The 14674-nt window shown below is 44.0% G+C and overlaps 1 protein-coding gene across 1 annotated transcript in view; it reads right to left on the reverse strand.

The window, feature by feature from the left end:
* LOC140198139 (uncharacterized) overlaps positions 1 to 13254 on the reverse strand; it is a 153258-nt gene extending 140004 nt beyond the window's left edge. Inside the window, exons 1-3 of the mRNA XM_072259099.1 lie at positions 13102 to 13254; positions 8202 to 8507; positions 2725 to 3015 (exon numbers count right to left, since the gene is read on the reverse strand). Of these exons, the coding sequence (XP_072115200.1) occupies positions 2725 to 3015; positions 8202 to 8507; positions 13102 to 13153 (649 nt within the window). The 5' untranslated portion in view covers positions 13154 to 13254. The remainder of the gene's footprint in view (positions 1 to 2724; positions 3016 to 8201; positions 8508 to 13101) is intronic.
* Between the last annotated feature and the right edge of the window lie 1420 nt (positions 13255 to 14674).

Consider the following 14674-nt stretch of genomic DNA (forward strand, 5'->3'; position numbering starts at 1 on the left):
GCCGGGAGGATGTGGAATCGATATGGGTCGAGCTGCATAACACTAAGGGGCAGAAAACGCTGGTGGGAGTTGTGTACAGGCCACCTAACAGTAGTAGTGAGGTTGAGGATGGCATTAAACAGGAAATTAGAAATGTGTGCAATAAAGGAACAGCAGTTATAATGGGTGACTTCAATCCACATACAGATTGGGTGAACCAATTTGGTAAGGGTGCTGAGGAAGAGGATTTCTTGGAATGTATGCGGGACAGTTTTTGGAACCAACATGTCGAGGAACCAACTAGAGAGCTGGCCATTCTAGACTGGATATTGAGCAATGAGGAAGGGTTAATTAGCAATCTTGTCGTGAGAGGCCCCTTGGGTAAGAGTGACCATAATATGGCGGAATTCTTCATTAAGATGGAGAGTGACATAGTTCATTCAGAAACAAAGGTTCTGAACTTAAAGAAGGGCAACTTTGAAGGTATGAGATGTGAATTAGCTAAGATAGACTGGCTAATGATACTTAAAGGGTTGACGGTGGATATGCAATGGCAAGCATTTAAAGATCGTATGGATAAACTACAACAATTGTTCATCCCAGTTTGGCAAAAGAATAAATCAGGGAATGTATTACACCCGTGACTGACAAGGGAAATTAGGGATAGTATCAATTCCAAAGAAGAAGCATACAAATTAGCCAGAAAAAGCAGCTCACCTGAGGACAGGTAGAAATTCAGAATCTAGCAGAGGAGGACAAAGGGCTTAATTAGGAAAGGGAAAAAAGATTAAGAGAAAACTGGCAGGGAACATAAAAACTGACTGTAAAAGCTTTTGTTGATATGTGAAAAGAAAAAGATTGGTTAAGACAAATGTAGGTCCCCTATAGACAGAAAGAGGTGAATTGATTATGTGGAACAAGGACATGGCAGACCAACTGAATAACTACTTTGGTTCTGTCTTCACTAAGGAGGACATAAATAATCTTCCGGAAATAGTAGGGGACCGACGGTTGAGTGAGATGGAGGAACTGAGGAAAATACATGTTAGTAGGGAAGTGGTGTTAGGTAAATTGAAGGGATTAAAGGCAGATAAATTCCCAGGGCCAGATGTTCTGCATCCCAGAGTGCTTAAGGAAGTAGCCCAAGAAATAGTGGATGCATTTGTGATAATTTTTCAAAACTCTTTAGATTCTGGACTAGTTACTGAGGATTGGAGGGTGGCTAATGTAACCCCACTTTTTAAAAAAGGAGGGAGAGAGAAACCGGGAAATTATAGACCGGTTAGCCTAACATCGGTGGTGGAGAAAATGCTAGAGTCAGTTATCAAAGATGTGATAGCAGCACATTTGGAAAGCGATGAAATCATCGGACAAGATCAGCATGGATTTGTGAAAGGAAAACCATGTCTGACGAATCTCACAGAATTTTTTGAGGATGCAGCTAGTAGAGTGGATAGGGGAGAACCAGTGGATGTGGTATATTTGGATTTTCAAAAGGCTTTTGACAAGGTCCCACACAGGAGATTAGTGTGCAAACTTAAAGCACTTGGTATTCGGGGTAAGGTATTGATGTGGATAGAGAATTGGTTGGCAGACAGGAAGCAAAGAGTGGGAATAAACGGGACCTTTTCAGAATGGCAGGCAGTGACTAGTGGAGTACCACAAGGCTCAGTGCTGGGACCCCAGTTGTTTACAATATATATTAATGACTTAGATGAGGTAATTAAATGCAGCATCTCCAAGTTTGCGGATGACACGAAGCTGGGCGGCAGTGTTATCTGTGAGGAGGATGCTAAGAGGATAGGTGAGTGGGCAAAGTCATGGCAGATGCAATTTACTGTGGATAAATGTGAGGTTATCCACTTTGGTGGCAAAAACAGAAAGACAGATTATTATCTGAATGGTGGCCGATTAGGAAAAGGGGAGGTTCAACGAGACCTGGGTGTCATTGTACACCAGTCATTGAAAGTGAGCATGCAGGTACAGCTGGTGGTGAAAAAGGCGAATGGTACGCTGGCATTCATAGCAAGAGGATTCGAGTACAGGAGCAGGGAAGTACTACTGCAGTTGTACAAGGCCTTGGTAAGACCATACTTGGAGTATTGTGTGCAGTTTTGGTCCCCTAATCTGAGGAAAGACATTCTTGCCAGACAGAGAGTACAAAGAAGGTTCACTAGATTGATTCCTGGGATGGCAGGACTTTCATATGATGAAAGATTGGATCGACTAGGCTTACACTCTCTGGAATTTAGAAGACTGAGGGGGGATCTTATTGAAACATATAAAATCCTAAAGGGATTGGACAGGCTAGATGCAGGAAGATTATTCCCGATGTTGGGGAAGTCCAGAACGAGGGGTCACAGTTTGAGGATAAAGGGGAAGCCTTTTAGGACCGAGATTAGGAAAAACTTCTTCACACAGAGAGTGGTGAATCTGTGGAATTCTCTGCCACAGGAAACAGTTGAGGCCAGTTCATTGGCTATATTTAAGAGGGAGTTAGATATGGCTCTTGTGGCTAAAGAGATCAGGGGGTATGGAGGGAAGGCCGGTACAGGGTTCTGAGTTGGATGATCAGCCATGATGACAATTGAATGGCGGTGCAGGCTCGAAGGTCCAAATGGCCTACTCCTGCACCTATTTTCTATGTTTCTATGTTTCTTGGAATAGGTTAAAAGGTTAGCATAACATTGTGGGCCAAATGGCCTGAACGATGTTGTACATTCTATGAAACATAAAGCTACCTACCAAAGAGGTGCAGTTGTATTATTCTCAGCTCTTGTCCATCCACAATGAAGGTGTAATCTCCTTGGTCACCATCTTCTGCTCCATTCACAGTCAGAGCACCATCAAAAGTATCAAAGTGCAGACGAAACTTGAACTGGTCACTCAGTTCCACTAAGCTGTGACCTGGGACATGATGCAAAATGCTCCTGCTGATGAAAGTCCATTGTATTTCACTCTTGCTCGGATCAACTTTGAGTTCAGGATCCAGTAAAACTGATGAGCCAAGAAGACCAACCTCTTCTTTAACTTTATCTGTTAATAAAAATAATTGTACTCATTTAAAATGTGGTGGCTGTGAAACACCTAAATAGTGAACTTTGTGAAACTACAGCAAATGAGAACATAATACTGAATGGATATTGTGCCACTCTTTACTGGGGTTACAGGAACTTGACTTTTGGACTAGACTGTTGTGAAAATTCTTTCCGGCCCAGCCTCCCACCTCAAACCCCTCATCAACTCTGGCTGATCCATCACTCTCACACTATACCTGTTCAAGCCTGATCCCAGTGCTTCTGATCTACACTGGCTCCAAAACTGGCAATTCACTGGCTTCAAATTTCTCTATTCTCCATCTCTCAGGAAGTTGAATTGCCTCACCTTCAGATTTCTCTGAAGTTCATTCATCCCCTTTTCAGGAACATCCCTCAGTTTCAACACCTTGGCAACACAGGGGACAGGCAGAACCTCAGCACATGGGTGGTACCTGGTGCCCGTGTATTTAGGTTCCACTCACAGCCTGATGCAGCCACACATGAAGATGGTCATCAGGGTGAGGGTGACATCAGGTAAATATTTGCTCCCACTATACAGGGATTTGCGTATTATGATCTGCGCCTCACCCACTCCATCTCAGACCCCCAGATGAACCTGAAAACAACTCGATGGATTCTCAAGCTGGAGGAGCGGGATATGGGCAACACTTGCACCAAGTACAGCAGCCTGAGAGCCCCTCACACCTGATGACCAGGTTCTTCCCAGATATTGATAGGGAGCACCCTCCCCACAGTCCCAATTTCAGTTTTAGCTTCTCAGTCTAGTCCAGGCAATCATTCAAAGTTCAAAATACAAAGTAAATTTATTAGCAAAGTACATATATGTAACCATATAGAACAATAAGATTTATTCTCTTGTGGTCATTCACAGTAACTACAATAAACACGAATGAATCAAAGAATGACCACCTCCATTCAATATGCAAAAGACAAAAACTGTGCAAATATAAAAAAAAATAATAGCAATAAATAAGCAATAAATATCAAGAGCATGAGATGAACAGTCTTTGAAAGCAAGTCCATTGGTTGTGGGAACATTTCAATGATGGGGCAAGTGAAGTTGAGTGAAGTCATCCTCTTTGGTTCAAGAGACTGATGATGGTTGAGGGGTAATAACTGTTCCTGAACCTGGTGGTGTGAGTCCTGAGGCTCCTGTAATTCTTCCTGATGGCAGCAGTGAGAAGAGGCCACAACCTGGGTGGTGGGAGTTCCTGATGATGAATGCTGCTTTCCTGTAACAGCACTCTGTGTAGATGTGCTCAGTGGTTGGGAGGGATTTCCTTGATGATGGACTAGACCATATCTGATACTTTTCGGAGGATTTTCCATTCAAAGGCATTGGTGTTTCTAGACCAGGCTGTGACACAACCAGTCAATATACTCTCCACCACACACATATAGAGGTTTGTCAGAGTTTGAGATGTCATGCTGAATCTTTGCCAACCCCTGAGGAAGTAGAGGCTGATTTATCACATTTGTCTCAGTCTACGTCAGCGAACTTGAAAGTGGCGTTGGAGCTGTACTTAGACACACAGTCGTCAGTGTAAAGTGAGTAGAGCAGGGGTGAAGCACACAGATCCTGTGGTGCTCCTGTGCTGATGGAGATTGTGGGGGAGATCTTCCTGCCAGGTACAGCACAGGTTTGGTCAGGTGAATCAGAACAAACTTGTCGCAATTGGTGATGACCTTGGACAGGATCTTGTAGTTGACATTCAACAGTAAAATGGGTCTCCAGTTTCTGATGTCACCCCTTTCCCTGTTTTGCTTGTGTGAGGGGAATGCTGCCCTTCCTCATGGAGTCTGACGTGCTGCCAGCTGGAAGTATTGCATTGTACACTTCCAGCAGGTTCAGGGCCCATCAGTCCCACGTAGCCGAGTACAACTCAGTCGGTAAACCATCACCATCCTTCTGAAGGGGTGCTGAAGGCATTGTGCAGCTTGTCTATTTTAACTGTTTTCATCAGGGATCTGGAGGTGCTGTCCAGCCTGCTGTCGGCACTACCAGCTGCATCGATGATGCAGTTGAAGTCACCAACCAGAATGACCAGCTGTGACGTCACCGGCAGTGGTGGGAGCGGCTCGAGGATGGCCAGTCTCTCGCTCCGCACGGGTGAGGTGTACGTGTTAATTAACCAGAGCAGAGTGTTTCAGTACATTATGTATGCCACAAGGAGCCACCCCCCCAACCACCTCTCTGACTTGGGTGTAATTGAGAAGGTGTCACCCTGTAACAGAATTCCCAGCCAAAAGGATGTCAATCGTTGCCCCCAAACACACAGACAGACCATGGGGCCACCATCACAACCAACTCTGGTAGATGCAGAGTGTGTTTGCCCACACTCCTGTAAAAAACTCACATTGGCCAGTTACTGTAAGGCATTGACACATCACACTGTTCTCTTCACACTGTTCACATTCAAAGATGCCAATTTTGTGTCTATGATTATTTCTTGAGTTACATTTCTTGTCCAGGTCACTCAGCCTGAGCCGTCAAGGACATCCCTCTCTTTTGAGGCTGTGTCCTCTGGTCCTCGATTCGCCCACGAAAGCAAACATCCTCTTCACATTCACTCCATCTTGGCCTTTCAACTTTCAATAGGTTTCAATGAGATCCCCCCCTGCCCCGCCATTCTTCTAAATTCCTCTGAGTATAGGCCCAGAAACTTCAATCACTACTCATATGATAACTCTTTCATTCCAGCAATCATTCTTGTGAAACTCCTCTGATCCCTCTCCAACGTCAGCACATCCTTTCTTAAGTGTGGGGCCCAAAGGTAATCACAATACTCAGAGTGAGGCCTCAGCAGTAATTTATACAGCACCAGCATTACATCCTTACTTTTATATTCTAGTCCTCTTCAAATGAATGCAAACATCCCCTCCACCAATTCAACCTATAAATTAAACTTTCAGGAGTCCTCGAGGACTCCCAAATCCCTTTGCACTTCAGATTTTTGATTTTTTTCCCCCGTTTAAAACATAATCTATGTTTTTAATTCTCCTACCAAAGTGCATGACCGTACAATTCCTGACACTGTATTCCATCTGACACCTGTCCAAATCTGTCAAAGTCCTCCCGCAGCCTCACTGCTTCCTCAACACTACCTGCCCCTCCACCTTCAACCGACAGGTTAAGGCGACTGAAAATAATCATTGAATCAAATCAGAATCATGTTTAATATCACTGACATAGGTCATGAAATTTGTGCTTTTACAGGAGCACATTATAATACATAATAATAAAAAGCAATAAATTAAAGTGTATATTAAAAAATAAATTAAATAAATAGTGCAAAAAGAGAGCAAAATAAAGGTGCTGGAGTGTTCATGAATTCATTGTCCATTGAGAAAGCTAATGGCAGAGGGGAACTAACAGTTCCTGAAATGCTGAGTGTGTATCTTCAGGCTCCTGTACCTCCTCCTTGATGGTAACATTGAGAAGAGGGCATGTCCTGGGTGATGGGGCTCCTTAATGATGGATACCATTTTTTTGAAGCATCACCTTTAGAAGGATCCTTGATACTAGGTCAGTGCCCATGATGGAGCTGGCTGAGTTTCCAACTTTCTGCTGCTTTTTCTGATCCTGAGCAGTGGCCCCTCCATACCAGACAGTGATGCAACCAGTTTGAATGCTCTCCACGTACATTTGTAGAAATTTGCGTGAGTCTTTGATGACATACCAAGACTCCACAAACTCATAATGATTCACTACTCTCTGTTTTAAAAAAAAATATGACTGTGTGTCTTCAGCCCTCTGTATCTCATCCTCGGTGGTAGCAATGAGAATAGGCCATGTCCTGGGTTAAGAGAGCTTCTTAATTATTGGTACCGTCTTTTTGAGGTATCGCCTTTTGAAGGTGTCCTCGATCGGGGAGGTTAGTGCCCATTATGAGTTTTCAACCTTCTGCTGCTTTTTCAGTCCTGAACAGTGGCCCCTCTATACCAGACGGTGATGTAACCAGATCAAATCCTCTCCACATACATTTGTAGCAATTTGCACGAGCCTTTGATGACATACCAAGACTCCACAAACTCATAACGAAATATAACCTCTGTTGTGCCTCCTTTGTAATTGCATCACTATGTACGGCCCAGGACAGATGTTCAGTGGTGTTGACACACAGGAACTTGAAACTGATCACCCTCTCCACGGTTGATCCATTGATGAGGACTGGGGAGTGTTCCCTTGACTTTGCCTTCCTGAAGTCCACAATCAATTCCTTGGCCTTACTTACGTTGAGTGTAAGGTTGTTGTTGTCACCCACTCAACCAGCTGATCTACCTCACTCTTGTACGCCTCCTTGTCACCAACAGTGGGCTAAGCATTCATCCCAGACGTGTTCCAGTGTTGATTGTCAGCAGGATGAAGAAGTTATTTCTGATCCACTCTGACTGGTCTCCCAGTGAGGAAGTCAAGAAGGGAGGTATAGAGGCCCAGGTTTTGAAGCTTTTGGGACATTCTGATTCTGCCCCAGGGGAAGACAACACATGAATGTTCATGTTGATTGGTGGTCATTTAAATCCTCAGGGTGTGATCAGGGACGTTGTTAAGTGGCCATTGTCTGCTTTAGCACAATGTCAAAGTGTATCCCTGTCTCAATGCATCATTCAGAACAGGTCTGTTTCGTCAGAATCTGAATCAGATTTATTATCACCGGCATGTGACGTGAAATTTGTTAATTTAGCAGCAGCAGTTCAATGCAATAGTTAATATACTGGCCAGTTCCGTATTCAGAGAGCCATCCTTCAGCACTTTAACAAAAGAGATGTATTTTGGGTGTTTGGAGTTTGTGCTCTGAAGCTTTCAAAAGGATTCTACTAGGTGGGATGTATGACTATTGTAAATATATAATTCTAAAAATATTCAAAATGTTAGAGGTTGGTAGGTAATTATAGCGATTGAAATTGTGTTTATTCATTTATCACTTGTGTTTAAAAAAATGTAAGACTGTGTGATGAGAGGAGAATCAGATTCTCTGCAGAAATTCTGCTGTTTTTATATCACCAGCTTCAATGTCTCTCCGATGACTCAGTTGATGAGTCACAGCAGAGGTTATCCTACTTAGACTTTGATGGAAATAAGAATCACAGATCATAGTTTCTATGGCAGATTCTGCCATTAATAAATCACACACTAAATCACAAATATCTGAAACTTCTTACCAATGACAAGCAATTCCATTATTTTCAACTCTTTCTCATCAACAGTGAAGGTGTAATCTCCTTGGTCACTGGCATTTAATCTGTTTATCGTCAGTGCACCACTCAAAGCGTTGAATTGTAAACGGTCCTTGAACTGTTCACTTGGTTCCAAATTGGCGTGACCTGGGATGTGCATCAAAATAACATCACGGCTTTTGTTGCTGGCTTTGAAAGTCCAAAGGATATCATTCTTGCTGGAATCAACGGTGATTTCAGGATCCAGTAAAACTGATGAACCAAGGACACCAACCACTTCTTCCCTTTCAGCTGATTAGAATAAAAAGAAAATATAGTCATTTAAACTGTAGAGCAGGTGAAAGTGAGACAATTACAGCAGAGGAGTCATATTACATGAACAGATGTTATTGGACATTTTACTGCAGTTTCAGGACCAAGCTGTGTAGGGCAACTTGATCTGTAGCCTTGGTCACCTGGACAATACTAATACTTCTGTCAGGATGTTGTTTATTGGCCTCAGCTCAGTGTTTAGTACAATCATTCCCACAGTTCTGATTGCAAACATTACAACCTTGCTTTTATATTCTAGTCCTCTCAAAATGAATGCTAACATCACATTTGCCTTCCTCACTACAGACTCAACCTGCAAATTAAACTTCAGGGAATCCTGCACAAGATCTCTCAAATCCCTGTGGTGCCTCAGATTTTTGCATTTTCTCTCCATTTAGAAAATTATCAACCTTTTTATTTCATCTACTGAAGTGCATGACCATACACTTCCCGACACCACATTCCATCTGCCATTTCTTTGCCCATTTTCCGAACCTGTCTAAGTCCTTCTGTAGCCTCCCTATTTCCTCAAAACTACCTGCCCTCCACATCGACAGATGCACTGGGCTGTCCGCACCACTCACTCTGGCGATTGAGGGAAGTACAGTTCCCATACTAGGCAGTGATGCAGCCAGTCAGGATGCTCTCAATTGTGCCCCTGCAGAAAGTCCTTAGGTTTTGGAGATCCATACCAAACTTCTTCAACCATGGATTGAAGGAAGATGAGGAGGAATTTCTTTACCCAGAGAGTGGTGAATCCATGGAATTCTTTGCCACAGGACATAGGAAAAAAAAAACACAGATGTTAGTTTGCCTCCCAGGAGCCAGGATCCAGGATGTTTCTGATCGCAACAACAAAGGATGGTGCAATCCAGGGTATATTATGATCGAGGAACATGTTTGCAGACTGGATATTGAATTTTTGACTGTTGGACTTCAGCCACATTCCACCGTGATACGATACTTGGCGGCACGGGAGGTCGTTCCTGCCTGTGGTCATCGAACGTGCAGCTCCTCCCGTGGAGGTCCTCCTGTGGAGGGTCAGACACCCTGAGCCAATAGACTGGTCCTGGACTTATTTTCCATCTGGCATAGTTTGCATTTTGTTGTTTGACTCTTGGGGTTTTTTGTATTGCTATATCTACACTCTATTCTTGGTTGGTGCGGCTGTAACAAAAACAAATTTCCCTCCGGATTAATAAAGTTTATCTATCTATCTATCTATCCACGATATCCTGAAGCAGGAAGGTGAACAGCCAGAGTTTGTGGTACATATTGGTACCAACGACATAGGTAGGAAAAGGGAGGAGGTCCTGGAAACAGACTACAGGGAGTTAAGAAAAAAGCTGAGAAGCGGGACCACAAAGGTAGTAATCTCGGGATTACTGCCTGTGCCACGTGACACTGAGTATAGGAATAGAATGAGGTGGAGGATAAATGCGTGGCTGAGGGACTGGAGCAGGCCACAGGGATTCCGATTTCTGGATCACTGGGACCTCTTTTGGGGCAGGTGTGACCTGTACGAAAAGGATGGGTTGCATTTGAATCCCAGGGGACTAATATCCTGGCTGCGAGGTTTGCGAAGGCTATTGGGGAGAATTTAAACTGGAATTGCTGCGGGGTGGGAACTGAACTGAAGAGACAGAGGAAGTGGCGGTGGCTCAGAAATAGGGAAAGCTTGTAGGCAGTGTGAGATAGAGGATAGGCAGGTGATAGGGAAAGGATGTGTTCAGATGGTTTGAGATGTGTCTATTTTAATACAAGAAGCATCATGAACAAAGCAGATGAGCTTGCAGTGTGGATCAGTACTTGGAGCTATAACGTCGTGGCCATCGCAGAGACTTGGATGTTTCAGGGGCAGGAATGGCTACTTAGACTGCCAGGCTTTAGTTGTTTCAGAAAGGACAGGGAGGGAGACAAAAGAGATGGGGCCTTGCACTGCTGATCAGAGATAGTGTCACAGCTGCAGAAAAGGAGCAAGTCATGAGTGGAATTTATAAACAGGAATGGGTCAATAATCTACTGGGTCTTTTTTTAATCGACCATCCAATAGTAACAGGGACATCGAAGAGCTGATAGGGAGATAGATTCTGGAACGATCCAGTAATAACAGTTTCGGATGTTAAAAGGCCTGAACAGATTAGACGTGGCAAAGTGATTTCCCATGGTAGAGGAGTCCAAGACACGACTTCAGGATTGAACAGAGATGCGGAGAGATTACTTTAGTCAGAGGGTGGTAAATCTGCAGAATTTGTTGCCACGAGTGGCTGTGGAGGCCAAGTCATTGGATGCATTTAAGGCATAGATAGATAGGTTCTTGATTAGCCAGGGCATCAAGGGCTATGGGGAGAAGGAGGGGAAGTGGGGATGACTGGAAGAATTGGTTCAGCTCATGAATGAATGGCGAAGCAGACTCAAAGGGCCAAATGGCCTCCTCCTGCTCCTATATCTTATGGTCTAACAGGGTTGTCGTGACGGGAGATTTTAATTTCCCAAATGTAAAGCTCTGCTTTATTGGCTCATATATGTCGAGGGGAAATCCCGCCCGGCACCGGCCTGGACACTTCCCACTGGGTCAGTTGCTGTACCAACACCTAGCCAGTAGCATAAAAGAAGAAACCCTGTACACCCTCCCCCCACCAAATAAAGTCATGACCTCATGACTTCTAAATAACTCGCCAACCATTCCTGCAGACACAAAAATCCAATCCAGGTGCACACAGTGACATTGCTTCCCAAACAGTGGACCTCACGCCTGGTCCCATGGGTGCTACATAGGCCAACCTATCTGCGAGTTTCCTAATCCTCCAAGACCTCCGTACCCCCTCACCTAAACACTTAAGGCTCGAACACTACAGGGATACCTCGGGTCTGCTTGCCAACTCCCCTCTCAATCCCTCACTCATGCCTCCACTGCAACTTGGAGCCCCCGTCCCGTGTCTGGGGCCCCGCCTCTTTTCCTTCCGGGTCCTGTTGTAGCCCAGGACGCCCACAGCTAGCCCTTCCCACTACACCTGACAGAGTGGGAGAAGGGCCAAAGGTCTCTTCCTCAATCAACGGGAAGTTAGCAAAAGGCAGCATCTACCACATGCCCAGCACATCATCCTTCGAATCTGTATTCTTCATCATTTCCCCGATCGGTAGCTGCTGCTTGATTTTCTCCAAACTGAAGCACTTGGCCTGGGCTGGCTCTGCAGCCTCTTCAGCCTCCTGTAATCGAGACGACAGCTTCTTCTTGGACTCCTCCAACTCTTGCCACAGTCTCAGCAGTTCTGACTCACGCTTCTTGGCCATCTCAATCTGGACGCAGTTACCCCATCTGCTTCTTCCACCCCGACCTGAAAAGCAGCAGTTAAAGGATATTCAGCCTTCAGTTTAGTGTTCACTGAACTTATCCCCAGCTTTTTCTTCCTGATGACTTCTTCCAGGTCAACTTTCAGTTTTTCCACTTCATTTAAACTGTCGATGGTCACCTTCAGGTTCCCTTCAAGCGTCCGCTTCCCTTTTCCGAGATCTGTCCTCAATTGCTTCACCTCCTCGGAAGTGTAGTCAAACTCCCCTCTCCGGGCTCTCAGTCTTCTGTTGGCCTTAGGCAGAACACTTCCTTGATCTTCCCCAACTTGTAATTCTTCCAATCTTTTCTGGATTAATTCATCAGTAAGTGGCTGCAGTTTCTGCTTGAAATTCCAGTTCTCCGTCTCCACGTTGACGAGCGTGGACTCTAAGTCTTCAAAGTTTGTTCCAAAAGTGCGGCACTTAGTCTCCAAGCCTCCATTTCTAAGCGCTCAGTTCAGCGGTGCAAATCCTCTCTCTCCCCAGTGTCTCATTCTGATTGACGACCTGGGTTTCCATCCCCAGGTCCACCACCGTCTGTTCCAACACCAGGAAGTTCAACTGGTATGTCGGGTCATTTTTCTCAGATTGCACCAAACTCCTCCGGCCAAAAACTCCTCCACATTTTACACTTCGCTTCAGTCGCTTTTCCCTGAACTGCCTCTTTCTCCAGACCTGGCACTCGTCCAAAGAAAGTTTTAATTCTTTAACTCTTTGTCGCCCAGGCTTCGCCACTGGCCTCGCATCATCATCCCCCAAGGCAAATCCAAACTCCAGGCGGTCATCCACATACGCCAAAACTCTGAACACCTCCACATCCCCCCACAGTCTTCCTCAGGCCCTGTGGGCAGGTTGCAGGGGCTCCGGATATGCCCTGGGGCATCTTTTCGGATTGAAAGAATCCTAGGGAACCTATAACGGTTGTCCTCTCCTCATCGGCCTCACTCATCGGGATCTGGTCATATCCACTCCTCAGATCCAGCACATTAAGTCACATTGCACCATACAAACAGACCATAGCCTGGGGGACATCACGTGATGACGTGGGATTGAGATGTGTAAATCCAGCTCTCCCGTAAAAAATCAGCAAGTACCGTTTAAACAAAGCAAAGTTAACAAATACTTTCCGAAAACTACTTATAAACTTCTCAAGACCATTTTACGATATGCCTCGCAAACCGCAACAGAAGAAGCCTGTTGTTGTGAAGTTGCCGCAAGATGGGAAGGAAAAAGGGCCTACTGCAGTAATGGAACCTCGGACTCAGGTTAGATCTCCTTCGGAGGAGACACATTTCATCTCTGGCGCAGAAGAACAGGGAGCAACGGCGGCGGTAGCGGTCCCTGGGAAGAAGATGCCGGAATTGCGCATGCGCAAAGAAGTAGGCATGCGCAAATCGATACAACTCAAACTACAAGAACTGACAGCCACTGCAAGGGAAAGTGACTCAGAGTCAGAATTGGATTCCGCAGAGAATACAGATGAAGAGGAGGAGGAAGAACTAGAAGAGACTGAAAATATAGGATGCGATGGAGACATAGGGGAGGCTTTATTGCAAGTATTGACTGAATTAAAAGGATTAAAAACAGAGCTTAGAGACATGAAGATGTGCTATGATAAAGCTATGAAAAGACAGGAGAAAATGGATAAGAAACTTCAAAAGTTGGAAAGAACAATGGAACATATTAATGACAGAGTGGAAAAAACAGAAAATGATATGCTTGCCTGGAAAACAGAAAGAAATCGACTGTTGGGAAAAGTGGACGTGCTGGAAAATTTTAGTAGACGTAATAATACCAAGATTGTTGGTCTTAAAGAAGGTACAGAGAGAGACAATCCAATAAAATTTTTTCAAAGATGGATCCCGGAAACTTTGCAAATGAAAGAGGGAGACCAATTAATTGAAATTGAGCAGGCACATAGAGCTCTAAGACCAAAACCACAAGATGACCAATATCCACGATCAATTTTAATAAAATGTTTCAGATTTCAAGACAAAGAAAGGATTCGACAGGCGGCTACCCAAGCTGCCAAGAATAGAAAAGGGCCATTGATGATAGAAGGGAACAAAATTTTTTTCTACCCTGACATAAGTTATGAACTCTTGAAGAGAAGGAAGAAATTTAATCCAGTGAAAAAAGTCCTATGGGACCACGGTTATCAATTTATATTGCGTTATCCTGCAACTTTGAAGATTTTTTTGAATAACGGAGAAAAAAGATTTTTTGACGATTACCGGAAAGCGGAGGAGTTTGTGCGAGATTCCTTGAAGATACAAGAACAAACCCAGGGGAGCGAGATGGATTAAAGATGAAGACTGGGTCAAGGAATAGACTTGCTGGATTTTTAAAGGTGGAAGAATATATAAACATATTATTAATTATATGATAGAGGGGAAGAAAGGTTAAAATTTGAGGAATATTAGTTGGGAATAGTGACATTAATTTTTTTTATATATATACAATTTTTTTGTTACGGGGGAGCTGGAAAAAATACTGACCAATCGCTACGGTATTCATGTGTGCAAGCATGGCAATAGCCACGACCCGCAAAATGGAGGGGGGTAGTGTTGTGTATTTTTTCATTCACAACATTAGTAGAGGGGTATTTTGTTATTTTTCTTTTTGTATCATATCTATCTTTTATTTCTTTCTTTTTGCCTGGATGAATGGGAGAGAAACACACAGCAACATGGTGAAGTTTAAAGAGATTCCCCAAGGAACTATGAGAGTTGAGGTGTTAAGTAATGTTTTAGATTGGAGTAACTTTGTTAAGAATAATGACTAATTTATTGATTTTTTTTGAGTTTTAATGT

The sequence above is a fragment of the Mobula birostris genome, chromosome 5 (genome assembly GCF_030028105.1).
Source record: "Mobula birostris isolate sMobBir1 chromosome 5, sMobBir1.hap1, whole genome shotgun sequence".
In the NCBI taxonomy this organism is placed as follows: domain Eukaryota; kingdom Metazoa; phylum Chordata; class Chondrichthyes; order Myliobatiformes; family Myliobatidae; genus Mobula; species Mobula birostris.